The sequence below is a fragment of the Gavia stellata genome, chromosome 2 (assembly GCF_030936135.1).
Source record: "Gavia stellata isolate bGavSte3 chromosome 2, bGavSte3.hap2, whole genome shotgun sequence".
Lineage (NCBI taxonomy): Eukaryota > Metazoa > Chordata > Aves > Gaviiformes > Gaviidae > Gavia > Gavia stellata.
The window spans coordinates 11,005,086-11,024,059 of record NC_082595.1 but is presented as its reverse complement, the minus strand read 5'-3'; the positions used below and the strand labels follow the sequence as shown (position 1 = coordinate 11,024,059).

General features: G+C 40.9%; 1 protein-coding gene across 1 annotated transcript in view; it reads right to left on the bottom strand.

Moving 5' to 3' along the window:
- Positions 1-18,974, bottom strand: part of KCNH1 (potassium voltage-gated channel subfamily H member 1) — a 186,391-nt gene that overhangs the window by 159,986 nt on the left and 7,431 nt on the right. The window contains exons 2-4 of the mRNA XM_059833561.1: positions 12,967-13,090; positions 12,613-12,719; positions 2,356-2,484 (exon numbers count right to left, since the gene is read on the bottom strand). Of these exons, the coding sequence (XP_059689544.1) occupies positions 2,356-2,484; positions 12,613-12,719; positions 12,967-13,090 (360 nt within the window). The remainder of the gene's footprint in view (positions 1-2,355; positions 2,485-12,612; positions 12,720-12,966; positions 13,091-18,974) is intronic.

The following is an 18,974-nucleotide window of genomic DNA, read 5'->3' as shown; positions in this document are numbered from 1 at the left end:
TTGTTTCAATTAAACAATAAATCTCTAAGTTCACAGTTTTAAGTTTTCAGATTGGGAGTTAATTTGGTTTTAGAATATGAGAAACATTCCTATGAAAATTGCTATCCTTCAAAAGCATGCTACAAAATTCCTATGTAATGTTGTACATGGTGCAAAGAATATGCCTTCTTCAAAGCTCAGGTCTGTAAAAGCAATGATTCTTAGAAGAAGCTAATACAGTTTTACCTTTTCTAGATCTTCCAAAAATGTTTTTCCCCTCCATGAATCCCAGAGCCCACTACAGACAATTATTTGACACTCCATACCTGCCTTTTTTTTCCCCCCTCACAGTATACAATTGCACAATGAGATCTAATATTAAAAGACATGGTCATGCATGTAAAATTCTTTAATTGTTTGACAAATCAGCTCTTCTTTTCCAAGAAATTGCTCATCTAGCCATCAAGTGACACATACAGTATCACCTCCTGAGATGCATGCAACACAATTCCAAAGCTAGCCTATAGCAAATAATTTACGGAAGAAAGGCAGGCACAGGGAATAAATTAAGGATTAGAACAGAATGTGCAGTTTCATTTATATCATGTTTGATCTGTGTATACAGTGACAGAGAACTTTTCACCAGCATGAAACTGGTGCAACTTCATTAATTTTAGGAGATGTAGAAACAATATTTGGAAGACTGACTTAGTGCACGAACTCTTCTGTACGTAAAGTCATAGCACTCACGGAAGGAGTACAAAGCTGTGAATCAGTGGCCTCTAAATAATACATACAGTTCTTTTGTCTGCAACTTTTATTAGTCACTTAGCCAATTTCCATGGGCCAGATGAAGAAATTTTACTTATCATCTTAACTCCTCTGCAAGTTGGTGCACTTATGTGTAGGTTTAGTGCTTATATTGCTTTAGATATGGAACTGCTAAGAATTACCATGATTACTGTAAGAACAGCATGATTTCAAGATCCAAAGGAGATTATAAAAAAAAAAGTAGCATTCCCCTTCCTTCAACAGACTTCTCTTGAAAACAAAAAAGTTACAGTGTTTCCTTGTGTTGAAAGTGAAGGACAAACTCTTTTCAGAGTGCATATCACTATCACATTAAGGATCTTCTGCAAAGCCAAAGAGAAAAGACATAGCTACCACACCTGACTGAAAGTCCTGCTTATCAACTGACTAAATGAAGCAAGGGCTTTCACTCCCAGGAAATAAACGAGAGCCAGCTTTATTGCATCATGCTGATTTATCTTTGCTGTCAGTCCTCATCAGGATACAGTGAAGACCACTAGGCGGCGAAAAAAAAAGTACTGTAGACCCAGCCTTTCCTTTTAGTTTTATTGAAGCAACGAAGAACCAAACAAATAGCATTAAAACCAGAAAAAAATAACGCACATAGCCTGGAAGAGGGTATGTTTGTCAAGGTTGTACTTCCTTTTTCATGGTAACAGGTGTTTCCACTTTGAGAAACTACATTTTTAAAGAATAACACTTTGAGCATAAACGTAAATCAGTTCACCTTCACAGTAAGTTTCCTGTTTAATTTAATACTACAAATATTATTAAATACTAAAAAAATGCAAACAACAGGAGAACTTACAGCTTTTTTTACCCCAGAGGACGCAAGTCTCTGTAATTCTTCATATGGGTACAAAAAGTCTTATTCTGTCAGGATCTGAACCTGAGTGCAAGTTTATGCTGCTGTCACAGCTGAGTTTGCTTCCAGGTTTCCAGGGTGTAACTCAGCAAAGGGTTAACAGCAAAACACAGCAATGCTACTTCACTCACCAGGACAACCTAAATCTGACTCAACTTTATGCTAACTATATGTTAAAGGAAACTAGTCCAGAACTTTAATATAAAGAATTCCATAATAATGGTAAGTAACATCGATCCAGGCAGAATAAAATTATTCAGATCTTTGCTAGACTCAGACAGGGTTAATTCCTCGGTTTTTGCATACAGTCTCATGCAGAATTTGTACAGGGCCCAAGACCCTTCAGTTCCCTCTGACATCAAAGAGGCTGTTTAGCAACATTATGACTCCTTGAAGGCTATGCTGGAGTGTGGATTAATAATGAATTTAAAAGGAAGAGCAGCACCTATTTGCAAAGTAAACTCTGTTTCCTAAAACACTTGGGGGTTTCATTAGCAATGACCCTTTCCAGTGCAGGCCAGAGCCAATTCACTCAAGAAACCAGCAACCATTTCTTGTACAAATGCAGTTCCCGGTGGCATAGCTACAAGCTATTTTAACATCTAATTTTTTGGCTTTGGTATTTAAAGGACTTCAGCTCTTTCAAGACCAGGGCAAACAAACAGAAGCAGTATAAATATATAATTGTGAAAAAGACAAACCTTTACATGAATCATCCTCGATGGGCTGCTTGAAAGCTGTTATGTCATTGAAAGTGCAAAGAAATAAAACCACTTTATCCTGCTCATTTCGAATTGGAGCAATTTTCACAAAGAACCAGACAGGTGTTCCTGGAAACAAACATACCAAAAAGTTGGTCAATGGTAGGCAGAACAGTAAATGTGCTAGTTTAGAAGCTTACACTTCAAATCAGCCATCTGTAAATGTTACTTTAACAGTGGGTTTTTTGCAAACACCTATTAGGAAATAATAACAAAGCAGCTGACAAGCCTGTTAGTTAAATTCTCTTTTCTGGTTCTGACAAACCTTTTACTCTTCAGGAATCACTCGCTATTTCTGGGCTTCACCTACAAAGCGAATACCTGAACTTGCGAACTGCTTTGTGATCTCCTGAAAGAAGAGTCCCATATACATGCAAAGGGTGCACACAACACAGCCTTGCTGGGTCTGTGCAGGACTTGGGAACAGGCCAACTGTGCCTAGACCAGGACCATAATACAGAGCCTCAACTCAAGAGCGTGACCAGTTTAGTTGACCTTATACTTCTCTGCAAACAGGGAGCACCATCCCCTAACAACTACATCAGCCAGCTTCAATAGACAGGCTCTGGGAGCTCTGGTCTAGCCTGCAAATCGTCCCATGCACAGGAAATCATTTGCAAACTGCCTTTCAGCTTGTCCTGAGCCTGCTCACAATCACTCTAGTGTGAAGCAAGACTCCACTGAATTCAGGAAAGAACATGCCATCAGGACCAGGCCATGGGCTGTGGATAGGAGTAAGTTGTACTGCATAGAACTGTTCTTTTCTAATTACTGCAGTAGATAAACTACTAATAAAAACTGCTTGAGAGATCAGAGCCTGCACATCACAGAAAGAGATGATCCCAGATACTGACCCTTCAGATACTGCTGTCAATTTTCCTTGACATCTATCCACACAGATCACCTTGAGGAGAGAAACTGTCAGTCAGCCCTGCCTTTCTGTATTTCTGGCAGTTCTGCTGAGACTACTGAAAAGACTCTACTGATAGCAATGAAGTTCCATGTAACAAGACAGTGTCTACCACTCTCGTCTCACAGGAGTCACCACACCAATGTTAGTGATATTTGAGTATAAGCCGGTTGGAGGGCTCACAACAAAGCAGTTGGCTCTTGTATGTCATAATATGGCCTCCTTGAAGGCACCAATTTTCAGTCTGCAGTCTTAACTTTGGTCATAAAAAGATGACTCCTTCTCCAACAGTGAGGTACATGGCAATCAGGAGACTCCAGGGTCACCAGGCCTGGTCCTGCAGGGAGTTTGTATGTGAGTTTTCAGACTGTCTCTACACCCTCAACAATGATGAAAAAACTTAACATTGCTTTTGCATGTATAAGATGCAAGAGCCAAAGAGCGGATTCAGGCTTGCTTGCTGTAAGTAACATTTCTCTTGAGTCTCCCTTGTGAACTATGCTTAAGAGAAGGGTCTACCTACCAGGGGCCATTATAAAAATCAGCAGGATTTTGACCATCTGGGAAAGCCAAAATAAAAAGCACCACACATAATTTTTGTCACTCATGCAGGAAAGCCTATTTTAGAAAAGGTGATCTTAGAAGACTATTTCTTTTCTTTCTCAATCACAGAACACTCCTTTAGCCTAGAGATCAGATTCTTTTTCACTCGAATTGATCAGTATTTTAACATGAGTACTACGTGGTATGTTTCATGCAATAGTTAGTTATAACTAGGGCCACTTGTCCTTCCTGACTGTCCAAGGTTCACAAAGAAACCTCAGGTAGTTCACAAGTTACTGTTCAGTAAAACAAGCAAAGGCAGCTTTTTTCCTACTATGTCAATATAAAAGATCTTGTTACTGGTACCTCACCTGGCTGTTTCCCAGCTTCTGTGCTTAGCAATCTTTTCTGGCCACAGAAAGCCAGGGCATCTCCAAGACCCATCGACAACTTCCATAAATGAAATTCAATTCCTAAGGTGCCCACTGTGCCTGCATAGCACAGGCAGTTCCAAACCCTGGCTAAGATTCCATGCCATATGTACAACCACCTCCTTAAACAGCAGGGTATATGATGCATGGAGGCCTCTGCTCAAAAAGCAGAGAAACCCAGATGGAATCACTGATGGCCATTTCTGGAGCATGCCTACATGGCAGAAAGTATTCAGGGGTCAATATTTTTTTTTTTTTTTTTAAAAGAGGTAGCGTTCCTGAACAGCTCCTTTCAATAAAGTATGAGCAAACAAAAATGCTAAATGCAAGAAAAGATTCAGCAAAGTAACTGTGCCAGTAAAATCATCACTAACTTGCTAATGAGGTTAAAAGACACTGCCACAAAGCAGCCAACAGCAATTTTCAAGACAGTAATGCCCTTTACACTACCATTTCTCAGGAACTCCTAAAATTGCCAATCTCCATTTCTTCTTGCCTACTTGTTTTTTCCATCTTCACATGTGAACTATTCTGAGGCTGATCAAATCCGTATCTTGCTTTTTACACAGACTCCTTGGTGACTAATTGCTTTTTATTTTACCCACTTCAACACTCTTCACTAACACTGCAACTTTCTAATCAGCCAGGATCTCCATCTACAGCCTTGCATTTTGATCTCCATCTATGTGCACTTGCTTTTTTCATTAGGGGTTTTTTTTCCCCCTCCCCAAAACCACTTTCTATTGTTTTGCTACTTCAAGCTACAGCCATTCTGCTATGGGCTGCTCATAATATTAGCCTTCATAGCATTGAAGCTGAATTACATACTCAGCTTCAACTCTGCCTTTCAGCTATAAAAACTTATTACTCTGCTTTTGAAGATGCTGTACACATCACAGAAACAGAAAGGATGCAATTCACCCTCTTATTCTGGCTATTTGTCAGATGCATGCTGTCATCTTTTTATGATTATGGTATGATATGTTGTTGCAAGATTTTTCTAACATGTTCTGAATGCAGCAAGAGGAAAAACTTTTTCTGATAACCTGTAGAAGGCTGCTGCAGGGCAAGGAGCTTATACCAGCAGGGTTCTCACTTTCTGACTCCCTTGACTCCCACTCCTGTGCTGCATTATTTATAGTAAAAAGGAAAAAAACCCACTGTTTTACCTAGAACCATGTGTAGATCTTAGTGATGTGCCCCAGAGGCAACGAGAAAGAGCCAGATATCCTTGATAGCTAAAAGCAGGTGCTTTTGATGACTGTCACTATTTGGGTACCCTTATAATTTCCAGAGTGTCAGAGTGCTACGAACAGGGTGTATTCCAGGACAGAACATGAAATCAAGGTGGCACAGGTGGTGCCTGTAAACTATCTTCCAGTTTTGGATCTACACAGTAACACAGCAACAGCAGAAATAAGTAGATGGAAAATTCTGCCAGGCCATGTATCTACCTCCACAACGCTATTTCAGTATTTTTTACCCTGCAGTGTGTTTCCCACCATCTTGTCAGTCTCTTCTGTGAATAGGAGGCAAGTGGATACAAAAAATACAATCTTGAGGTGAGTGCTCACAGTGTTGGGTTACATGGGCTTCCCACAGTGCTCTGCAACCATGAGCTCATTCATAGCAGAACTGGGATCTGAACTGTGGGAACACTTTGAAAGGCTCAGCGAAGATGTGTCTGTGCTTAGCTTTTTTCCTGCATACTGCTTTAATTATCAGAAGAATTTTACTTTTTAAACATTAAACAGTTTATTTAACTATTAAACAGGAAAGCTTAAAGTATAAACCACTTATAAATCAGGTCGGAAACTAGAATTTCAGCCTTCTACAGACAGCCCTCATACTCTTGGTGTCAAAGCGGATGTCCCTGCTCAGCCAATTACTACTGGCAAGAGGCACAAACAAGGTCATTTTAATGAAAAACGTGATTTTCAGATTCAGCCTATGGGTTATTCAGGCACTGAGAGAAACTGCAGCATGTTTCAGAGCTCTCATAGCAAAACAAGAGTTACTTCCCCATATGCCCCCAGTTTGCACTGATGTACAGCCATGCAGAGACTGTTTAGCAGTGTTTCCAACAATACATCTACTTTCATTTACATTTTGGGTTCAGTCCTGGCAAACTCTCTCACTGGTGAAGTGCAATGATAATTCCAATGCACAAACAAAGAAGTAAACACTCGTGAGCCACGTTGGCTTCTGTTAGATTTTGAATCAACAGTGAAAGAATCCAGAGTTTGACTAATGGCATAGGACCAATCCTCCTAGGAAAGGGAATGTCACTTAAAAGCTGGTGGAGAAGCAGCATGAACTGGGATGAAATGAAGGACCAGCCTGTCTCGTGGTTTTCCATCCTGACAAACAAAAATAGGCTACAACGAATATCAAAATCGCTGTCTAAATGCACTCTTTCCCCATACCTTGAACATTCTAATCAAAGAGGTCAATTTACCAGCTGTGTTTCAAAAGTACAAAAAGTGCACTCCTTAAATAAAACTGCAATAAGCAATTTTTCTTTCCACAAAGTAAAATAAAATTAGTTTATAAATACAATGAAAAAAACATGTTTTGACAATTCAACTGATGTCTTCACTGCCCTTACTGAATGGGGCAAGCTTCCTCAAAGCAGCATAACCTCTGTATTACTTGATAAAGTCTCAGTCAAACAGTCATCAGACAGGTATTACCCTGAAGATATAAACAGTCAAGCAGTATGGAAATGGAAAGGACAGAAGCATGTGCTGAGTCTCCACCAACTCCTACATGCAGCAATGCAGACAGCAGGACTTCAGTTATATAAACAGCACAGCTGACCATTACAGTCACCCCTTTTGGAGTTTCACTTATGCCCAGGTACTCAGCATGAGATTGTTCCTCTCTATCCCACACAGACTGAATAGTTTGCCCAATATCAAATTAGCAAACCAGCTGATGAGGCGTGATCAGGAAGAGTTAGGCAAGCCACTATATCCACACAGATTTTAAGTAGGAGCACAGAGGAGCCTCTGACATTTGACCATGCAAGACAAAGAGCAAAAGTCTTCCTATAGACTCTACCTTCTAGCAGAGTGTGCGCTGAAAGAGAACAAACCAACTCAGTATGTAGGAGTTCACCACTCTGTGCCAATAGTAATAGACCTTACAATACATTTCCAGCACTTTAAAAGCTGTTACCTTCATGTTTTCTGCATCTGGTGCTGCTATGCTCTGGCAGCTAATGCTTCTATAGGTCAGATCTTTACATGCTAAGATAAGGAAAATCAATTTCAGTCCCCAGAGATGGAATTGCTACACACAGGGGTTATTCTATGACACTGGGACAACACAGTAGGAAAAACATTCAGCGCACACCCTTGTACTGCAGCAGTGTTGATATGGTTTACCTGATTCTGAGTTCTCTGAAGAACAGAAAGTGAGTATAACGAAGGGGGAGACACAGGGAAGTCTTGAAATGTTCTTTCCATTTACCCCAGATAAAATATTTAAGGACTACTACTGGGAAGTCTCATTGCTCTGAATACATTTAAGGAGATAACAGCAGGTCTTGCTTGGCAACACATTTGAAGTAGATGATATCAATGGGAATTATGAGTTATGTTAATCTAAAATAGTTTGATTTGACCTTTCTAAAGGTAACTGAACTCATGCAGATGGATTTCACAGAAGAGGAAATGCATGTGTGCATGCTGCTTGACAAATATGGAGCTAGATTTCAATAGGAGGCTCAGGAGCATACATGCCACTTTACTCCAACACCCTCATTCTTTCCTGCTTCTGGCCCTATGCAGTGATTTGGTTTAGCAATTTATGTACCAAAGGTTTCCATCTGCAGACACTAGAGGCACAGCACACACAAATATAAATGGTTTTAACCAATACCAGTTATGAAAAATTCTCCCTAGTGGTGGGCAATCACAGGTCTACCACCCTGAAGTGAATTTTGCTCTCTATAAGTTCGGATGGGGTTGTTGTTTATTTGTTTTTTAACATCTGTAGAAAGCACTGGTCCCAAAGATAAGTGTAAGCAGAATCTGCCAAATCTCTATTTTGGGGTTATTTGTCATTCTTTGACATTTAAGAGCCTTCTAATACACTGTGGGGGGATGGTGCATATGTTAAAAAAAAAAATCCAACAAACAAAACAAAAAAAAAATCCACACAAGTATTCATGGTATTAAATTTGTTAAACATTCAAGCACCCAGAAAACCAGGGAAGTGAACCCCAGCACAAACTGAAAGGGAAGCCCAGCCTTTGGGATTCTCACCGTAATATACGTACTCAGAGAAGAGCTACTGCTTATCTGAACCACTTTGCAGTGTGCAGAAGAATTACCTACAGCCGACCCTTTGGCTGCTGCCATTCCACTGGCCTCACCTGTAGAAAACCTCTGAGAAAAAAAAAAAAAGAGAAAAAAGGTGTCTTACAGTTCTCTGCAGCACTGCTGCAAACTGTAAGCAATGGGAATGTCTTTGCTCAGACAGAGGACGCTTGAAGGCTCTGTAACTCTTTATGCATTTTACCTTTGAAGAGTCCAGCCCACTTCAGATATTCTTCCACTGAAGCAGATCAAGTACTGCATAGGAAAGGGGGTTAGATTTCAAATGGGCACCACCTCTTCAGAGGCAGACGGAAGCAAGTGAATTTATATTCTTACAAATTTTACTTCAGCAATAACGGAAGCAAGTGCATCTAGAAGAAACCTGCCTTTGCACTGCTTGTAACCCAGACCTATGTTGTAGATGGAAAACTAGGCAATGAAAGTCCAAGTTTAATTTACTCAGCCATTTTAATTTTTGAGGCTGACCATAAAGTGTAAAAACCTAACAAATGGCTGTCAAAGTCTCATAATAAGTCAGACTTTTAAAGCTGCATCAGTTCCAATAAGCTAAGATATGAGTAAGACTAGATACAAAATATTTTCGAATACATTAGGCTGTATCCTTCCTTGGTGTAAGTTAGCACAACTCCACTGATTTTAGTGAGAATTAGCAATGTTTTCATTTTCCCATATAAAAATAAACAATACTTCCAGCATCACTGGACACTCACATCTAATCAAACAATGGAACTGAAGCTCTCACATGAAATTACCGTCAACCTGTCTGTTGTCATTTTGCAGTCTAGATTAAAGAAAGCTTTCACTTTGTCTCCTTCCAGGTATGGCCGTGAATCCCCACTGAATGCAACAGGATGGCATCAGAGCAACAACAATAAAAATCTGGTGGCTGTGCACCTGCTTGCTCCAATTGCTTCCAATTATCCTGAATGAGCTTTGCATTTCTAGGAAGCAATTCTTCCAGAGAATAGCAATGATCGTCACATAAATAAGCAAGGGCCTAGCCCAAGGAAACATCAAATCTCTATCACATTTTTACTTCAAGTTCTGAAAAGAGGGAGGACAGTCACTTTTGGATGGTGGGAGGGCTGGACAGAGAAAGGGGAGACCAGGGTAGAGACAGTATCCATAAATGCAAACATGATGAAGGCAGAAAATTGTATCATTCTTCTTTATACTACAGTCTACGCTGTTTCTAGAGTTGATGCTGTGAATTGCAATGAAGCTGGTGGGCATACTGTACCTATCAACATCTGGATGGGATATTTCTATAGCACAAGCAAGTAAATACTAGCACCGGATCACCACCATGGAGAGTGCCTTGTCAAAAAAAAGCCTATCACTTCTAGTAGCACTACTAAGTGTTTCAAAATATTGCTGACATATCTAGTGTAAGATCAGGACATGATTGTTACTCAGACAGAGAGAGATGACTGCTGCTCATAAGGATAGAAGATGAAGACTGACCTGCACTAGCAACATTGTATTTAACTTGAAACCCCTGCTTTGTTTTCCTTTTTTCCCCCAAAAGGATCGATTTTATTGTTAAAACAGCTAGAAGTACATTAAACATACAGGCTGTGGAAAATGTCCCAATTATTCAACAGCACAAAAATGGAAGAAAAACTTGCTATTTATCATGACTGTTAGTTTATAGGGAAGGAGAGGACAGGTAAAGAACAACAAAAATCTACTTCCTGTTTAATTTACTGGCTAATTTGAAGAAGAAAAACAGAACGAGGGAAGACTAGAGAGACCAAAAAAAATAAGAAACGAAGAGCAGGAAAAAAACATGCCTAACAAAATTCAAGGTGCGTTCCAAAACCTTCAAACTGAGAGTAGGTTGAAATCAATCATGTTCATTGCCCAAGCAGGCAACCGCCATGGTTGCAGGAAGAGTTAAGGTGACCAAAGGCAAGACCACTTAGCAGTCTGGGTGCTAAGTGACTGGTAAACAAGCCAGTGTTTTTCTATGATGAGGCTTATTCTGAGAAAAAGCTACAGGATGTCCTGGTTTTGGTATTTTTCAGTTACAAGTCTCTAGTGTTATTAGTCAGTCTCTGCAACAGTAGTTAATGTACCTCTACAGCCATGAATTTAACAAACGTAAGAGCACTGCTTTTTGTTAAACTTAAAAGCAAGCTCTATGCTTTCCTTTTTCCCACGCCTGTGACCCTCTGTGCACACAGCAGAACCATCGCAGCTCTGCTTTTTGGCATGTCGCACAACACAGCTTCTGCACAGCTGGGCTTTGTTCTAGGCCACCTCTCCTCAGGGAAGTGCACAGCAAGGCAGGAAACATTCCTCACTCCATGGTTACCTTGCTTTAATTCTGCATAAAAGACAGAGAGGCCCCAGGCTCTACTACAGGCCATATACTGCAGCAATGACAGAAGAGTAGCTGCATAGCCTCTTGGTGCCAAATCACTGTTAACTAAGAGAGAATTCCAGACCCTCCTAGACCCCATGACTGCAGCTTATTTACTTGGCTTTGGATGCATAGATGTGATGTGCATATGGTCCCTACGGCCACTAACTGAGCTAGGAACAGAAATCAGCTTTAAGAAATAGGTAAACATTGAAGGCAGGTAACACTAGAAGGAAGGAAGCACAAAGCAAGGCCATTCAGATAGCACATATAGCTTTTCAAATTAGTTGGACCAGCAAAGCTGTGCTCCAGAAAAGCCCTGAGCAATGGCACCGTGTCAGAGGTCATGATGCTCTGAACAGGCTAAAAATAAAAGGAAGACTAAAAAAGAGATGAAGCAAAAATGTCTTAAGAATTTTTTCTCTCCCTAAAAGATGACAAAAAACAATTCCATGTACTTTTACACCACGACTTCTTAGAAGAATAGATTAATTGTGATAGAAAACAAGCAGCTCCACACATCCACAGATCAGCACTAGCATACATAAGCATTATCTTTTAGGTTTTGTGAAGTGCCTGTGGTTCTTTCAAACTCCAACAGTCAGTACTAGCTGGTCTTTTCCACAGAAAGACTGATGGTTCACACATACAGGTAGACTGGATTACCTTTCCCTGAAAAAACTGGTCTTTCTAACAGAAAACAAAGCAGCAATGAGGTTAATTGTTGAAAATTACATCATAGCAGTTTATGTTATATTTTGTGGTTAAAGTCCCTCATTCCCACCAATGCAGAACTGATGAAATTGATCAATTATAGCTGTAATGGGAAGGAGCTGCTAGCAGAACGCTTCTGCAAGGTACCCTCCCCTGTACACAGACACTACCAGTTCCATGATTAGAAGGCAAAATTGTTAAGAGCAAAGTAAGTTACAGAATGCAGACTTTCAGCTTAACATTTGGCCAGGCTGAAGACCCCAGTGTATTTACACTTCAGGTGACATTAAGTAGATGAACATAACTGTGCCATGACATGGTCCAAACTAGATGGGCAACAGGTTTTGGGCAAGTAGTTCATCTGCTGATGTGTACAGTTACAGACAGACTGAAATTCCTAGGAAAAAAATCATATCCCAGTTAAGGAATTTTTGTCCAAAGCAAAAGACAGTTTTATCTGAAAACATCAGAAATAGTTCAGCTTCTAAAACAAAAGATGGGTTCTTCTTATTCCAGAACTACATCTAAATACTGGCTTTGCTATATCAAATTTTTAAAAACTGAAAAAGTATGTTCTCTGTAACAAAAACCATTTGCACAAACCTAGCTTGTGTATTATCATTGCTGATGGAATATTGAGTGTTGTCTTAAAGCATCACACACAAATTGCTCTAAATGTCAGAACAAATTAGAGAGCTTCGTCTGCCTCCCTGAGTGACTTTCATCCCTAATGTTCTCATTTCTCCCTTATAGATCAGCTGGTAGAACTGCGGCTTATTTAGCCCTAGATAATGCACAGTCCTCCAGGCTGACAGACTTGCAGTTTACACTATAATTTAAAACAACTTCATACATCTATGTTAACGAACAAACCAATCAACTACTTACTGTTCTTCTTGTACATTAAGATTTCAAAGGAGTTCATCTCATAGTTCTCAAACGTTTGCCGGACCTTGTCAATTGTATCTTTGTCTGTCAGCTCTCCATACATAAAACTGCAAATAAAGCGAGAAATTCAAGTCAGATACTAGACAAAGACACAAAAACATTTGTTTACAGCGTGAAAAGGACCTATTTTAGAAATAGCCCTTCTTTGATTTTGTTTCACCTGGAAAGCACATTTGACAGATGCAGCCCCAGGAGATAAAAGACAAAGCTGGAATAAACAGACTACTTTTCTCCTCAAGCAACAAGCACAACACTACAAGCTATTTAACAGAAAATAAATCTGTTCTCAAATACCTGCAGGTGCTGCTTTTTTGCATAACTTCTGCTCTGTGATATCCTGATAGCTTGCAAAATCCATCGTTGCTGTAGACAATGGGCCAATCCACTATCTGGGCATTACCCAAGACAAAATTAGTATCTGTTTGAAAGAACACATCAGTTAGACATTAGACAAGGCTATGGTTGCATTAGAGGAAATACTCATTTCAGGACCCAATCTGGATTGCTTCAGACCCTGCACAGTTTTTCCCAGATACTATTCCCACTGCAGTCAACAGGATTATTCCCATTTTTAATTTTAAGTAAATTCCTATTTTAAAAAAAAATATTAATTACTCATGCAAAGCTTAAGAGGATGGTTTTATGGAAGTGAAACACAGGATGGTTAAGCAGGTAAAATTCATCTCTTGATTGAGGACAGAGTCACCAAACTGTTTCCCTCTGTGCCACATGCACTGATTCACCGTAACACTCAGTTTGAATGTGAAGCCTCTTACACAGGGCCAAAATGGCACATGACTGATATTTCTCCTCTCTGAATGTAGACACAGTGGCTCCTCTCAATACAGCCTTCACTGCTGGCCACACAAGCTCAAATACTTCTTGCGTGACGTGTATGGCACAGCGCTCCAAACTAGACACCAGACAGTTAGGGTTAGTACTTACAGCAGTAGAAAGAACTTTTTGTTTGCTGTACAAGCCAGAAGGAGTTTCAATCGGTAAGAAAAAAAATTGAGCAGGATTCATGCCTCCATTCTCACTGGATCTGTGCATGCTACTTTTTTTTTTTTTTTATTGATACCTCATTCAAATTATGAACATACTCAATGCCAGGCCCAGACCTTGCTTTTTTCTGCTGGTTTGGCTCTTGTGCAGTCAACTAATTACACCTGTGCCAAGACAGACAGCAGTGCTGCTGCTTGAGCACTGGCAGGCAGGCAGGAGATGGTGGCTCCTGTCACAGCTGCAAAGATGCCCTGGCTTTTGAAAGAAAGGCTAGGCAGCCACATGAGGTTGAGGCATCCATATTTAAGGAGAGCCTTTAAGGGTGTCCACTATGCTATACACTTTTCAGGATCTACCCCCAACTGCTCAAACATACATAGCCATCATTAATGTTTCCTGCAACCAAGGGACACAAGCAAGACATTTTAACTATTAATTTCAAAGAGTTTTGTTTATTTTAACTTTCCCTTTCAAAATCTTTTGTCCTGTTGCAAACTTCAAGTGGGTTTAAATAAAACATTCCTGTAGCTATCTAAATCTATTGCCCAATCCCATGAGCATGATTAAGTGTATCTTTATACACTCTTTAGAGTGAAATACACCAGTAGTATAACTTCAGGGCATTTTAACTGCTTTGTTTCTCAGCCTTTGTTAAATACCACAGGTTTTGCTTGGTTGAAGCACTTTGTTCCAAAAACAATACATGTCTTTTACCTCTTCCTATGAATAAGCAAGCCAAGTCATCTCTCATTGCTAAAGCAAGTGCTTTTGAGTGTCTATTATAAACACTACATTGCACTGTGTGAGGATATTTTTAAATTTTCATCTGGAAGTACAAAAAAATGACAAAAAAATATGCAAATACAAATGTTAGGCCAGGTCCTGCCCTGATCTGAATGGTGTTATTTCATGCATGCATTTCTTTTCACCATCTCCCCTTCTCAAAACGTAACTTACCCTTCTCTCTACTTCCTCAAGAGCTCCTTGAAGAGCTTCTATTAACTTAAGCAGTGACCTTCCTTTCACACTTAAACCTCAACATTGTCTTTGGATAAATAATCTCTTTTTTCATTAAAAGCTATATAGGGCACTTTTCTGATGACCAATACTGTCCTAATCCTACTTTATCCAGCCTTGCAATGCTTCTGTGAGGCATGACATTGCTTTTATCCCCTTTTTACAGGTAAAAACAAAGCACTAAGTCCACAAGGGGATTTAAGCACCAAAAGGCGAGATTGCTACAACCTAGCCCCTAGATGCCCAGTTCTCAAAGCCTTGGGAGCTGAAAGACCCATGTGCAGTCTTGGTGAGAAAGAACTGAAAAACATTAGCAGAGCAAATAGAAACCTGCCCAAGTTAAACTATGGAAAACAATAAAAAAAGGGGATATTTCAAGGGGGTTTTTTCCCTTTCCTATAGTACTTATGATACCTAATATTTTAACATAAGCCCAGTTCTCACAGACAATAGCCAAGATTCTTTGCCATTATTGCAGGAGCTAAAGAATCCCATTCCCACTTGCTTACCTTTTGGCCCAATGAAGCCTATGTTTTTTTGGACTGGCAGTTTCCAAAGGATGCTTAGAGAATACGCAAATATTTCCCTCCTCCCTGGCAGCCTAGCAGTTTGGGTGTTTTCCTACGAGATGTGCGGGCTGCCTGAGGGCAGTGAAAGCTCAGCCTTCATTTCAACTCCTGAATGACCATTCTAATTATCAAGTCACTGAAGAGAACAGATGCCAACATTCTCACCATATGAGTTTTTAAGTCAGTGGGACTTGGCTGTTGTATTTAATGCATCCCTATTAGGCAATCCTGTTAGTCTACATTGGGTAAGCCTCTCTGGCGGGTGGAGGTAGAATGCTTCATTGGAGAGTCCAGGTTGTGTTTAGTTGTGAGTTACAACCAAGCTGAGAGATCTTTATGTACATACAAAGCTTCAAAGGCAAAAACTTGGGCACCTATCGATTCAAAGAGCAAGTCAGAGGTTTTGATGTTTTGTAAGAGTGTCTCACTTCTAGCTAGTTCCCACTTCATGCATCCTCACCCTTCTTTGATCCAGGCTTTACATAGCTTAGAAACACACAAGAAGTAAATACTACAGTTGGACCTATTCTCTGGACTCAACACCACACCCCTGATGCATCTTTGGGCTTGCTCCTCCAGCTCCATTGCCACACTTTTTTAGTGCTTGCCCTGGGGTGATCCCTAGACCCTGCATGGATCAGTGCTTGGGAACTCCCCATTTAGCTGAAAGCCTGCAGAGAAGCCATTGGCCCCTGTGAGCACAGCAGCCAGGCAGCCGAGAGAAGCTGTAGCGTACCACCATCCAAACAGCCAAGCCAGGAAAGAGGTTTCCAACCCACCACTCTTTGCCAGCTTTCCTTGGGAGGTTACCAAGCTCAGGATGATCAGTTCCTCTGTTCCTGATTTTGTTGCAAAGGGAGAGATGACTGCAAACTTCCTATACCCACTTTTTAACTTGCTGTGGCCTAACAGCCCACAGAGTGGGAGCCCCAGCATCTGCAAAGAAAGGGTCTTGGAGACAAATAGGAATTTCTTTCCAGTTACTCACTCCTCTTCCCAGATGTCTTTAAAGACAAAACAATGACACAACGGTGGTTCTGTGCCTACGTGGAGAACATACCGTGTTTTGCCTGTGCGAACACTGGCAATACACAGCATAAAATAAGGACTCCCACTTATAACTCCCCTGCATAGTTTATTCTGACAGATAACCTGGAGGTAGAAGGGCTGTTCGCATTGCTATCACTTACATTCAATTGCACTGACGTCCCTGACAATGTGCTTCTTGGAGACAGCTCATAATCTGTTAAACAATTGTTCCTAACATAAGAAAATATTAAATAACATCCACTGAGGCAAATATTGTCTCTCCATCTGTAGGGACACAGGGTCCCAGAGGCCAGGAAACAGCTGTGGCTTTGTTGCACAACAGGCATGAATGAGGGATGCTCTAGTGAACTCTTTGAGCATCTCAGGACAAAGCCTCTTGGGGACTCACAAGTGGGTCAACAAGGCCAGGAAAGGAGTTGGTCAGAGGAAGACCATGAAGAAATCCATTGCTAAATTCTCTTCAAGAACAGGGGTTAAAATGTACATGTGATAGCTGCAGTACTGAAACTATTTAGTGACTTGAAGCACCTCTTTGAAAGGACTCAAAGGACTCCCTTACCAGGAAATCAATTTCTATCACAATGTCAATTGGGTTAGTGGTATTGCCTGGCCCAAGGAGAAGGTGTAAGGATCATTGGTCTTTCTTATCAGCTCCAAGAAGAACTGAGTTAGGAACTGGAAAGGGTAGGCTCATATGAAAGAAGACCTGGGCTTCTGGCTTGTGCTGCATTTGGCACAACCTGAGCAAGACCATTGGGAGGCATAGAAATGCGTAGAAGCATAGGACAGAGCACATCATGCTGCAGAAACACAACTAAGAACTGTATCATCTCAAAGGCAGCACAGTTACTTGCATAAGTAGGGTGGGCCCCTGTGATGAGAGTCTGCGGCGCTGGTTACTTTGTGAAATGCCTCACTTCATATTTTCTAGCCTGCATTTTCCACAAGTCAGTTCTGTTCACTGCAGTATATCCACATGTCAGCCTTCGCACACTCAAATGTCAGACCCGTTTTGGATTATCACTTTAAACTAGACATGGCTGCTTTAAAGCAACAAGAAAAACATTTTAACTCCTTCAAAAATGTAAGAATGGATTTTGCTCAGTCACTGAAACCAGTACCTTCCTCCACTCACAAAATACACCATCAGAGAAGAATCTTTCCAAATAACAGCGACCCTTTAACAACAGCAATAGCAAGTCTCTGGAACACCCAGCTTCACCAAAACTACTGTTATCTACTGAATCTTGTTGTTACATATAGTGCTTTAACCCAAACTGACCATGAGCTCAAACCCCCAAAATGCCTGAGGACAAGAACCACCTCACAGACACGTATCTGACCAGGACTAGCTGACTGAGGAGAGGTCACCTCCTTGCAAGAGCATGGAGCAAGTTACTGAGATGCTTCCTCCCTGCCATTCCCCTGCCCTGCTGCACATTTGCGCCCATAGCATCCCAGCCTCTCCTGTAAGGTTGACCTTGCAAAGCTGAGCCCCCCACTTCCTTCCAGAGGCCAGCACACAAGTTCTGCCTTCCCTGTCCCTTCAGTGACACATGGGCCCTCTTCCAGGACACACTGTTCAGAGACCAGTAGCCAGATGTGCTCCCGCAACGTTGCTAGACACATTCCCACATTGCTGCCTGCACAGAGGAAGCACACAGAGGCAACCGAGAGGAAACCTCCACTCAGTGAGTTGTAGTGCAGGCTGTGGTAACAACAGAGGCTGGTGCCCAGTGCGCTTTCAGATGTGTATGCAGGTCCGTCAAAGCCCCCCACAAGTGTGCTCAGGTTGGCGCAGTGCACAAATGTCATTTAAATACATTAATATATTTTCCCACAGTCATCACACAAATACAAAACTCAAAAGATTTGCTCCTAATTTATTCCCCTCTCAGTGAAAGGAGAATCAGGCTCATCATGGTGAGAAGATCTGCTCTTCACCAAACTTGCTAATTCTCACATCAGTCTCCAACAGAACAGAAATTGCCCTTCTCATTCCAGACCACAGCCTTCATCATATTGGGTGAGGACATAACCCTGGTTATTGATACCAGCATGTCTTTTTTTATCATGTCTCAAACTCCTCCTATGGATCTTCAGTGGAGCAAACCTAGACCTCTAGCATTACAAAGTACAAACCACTACTACAGCAGAACTAAAAGAACTGCTTAGTAAACAGGTTTCTTACCCTACCTGTGGTCACTGGGGATAGGGGTGGGAATACAGCCTCCTTAGCTACTGTTACATTAGCTGGGCATAAAGCAACATAGGTGCTATGTCACAGCCAGCGTAAGAAATGCGCAACTGTCATATGATTAAAGACTGTATCACAGACCTTAAGTACAAGGGACAGAAGAGTTTCTAAACAATTCTGGTATTTACGAACTTGTGACTTTGCATCACAGGTAGCATCATTTGGATATAGGGAAAAAAGAGATGGTTTCATTTTTGGTAAGGGGCACAATGCATGGAAATAGAAGGTTGTTTATAAGTAGCCCTGTCAAAAATTGCTACAGTCACACAGCTCATATTATGCTTTTGCAATTTGCAAAGGATAGGCATGTATGAATTTTTGCTCATGGTTGGCCTTAGCTTTTAAAAAGTAGAACAGAAGCTTTTAGTCACATTGATTAGTTACATTGTTCAAATGTAAGTTCT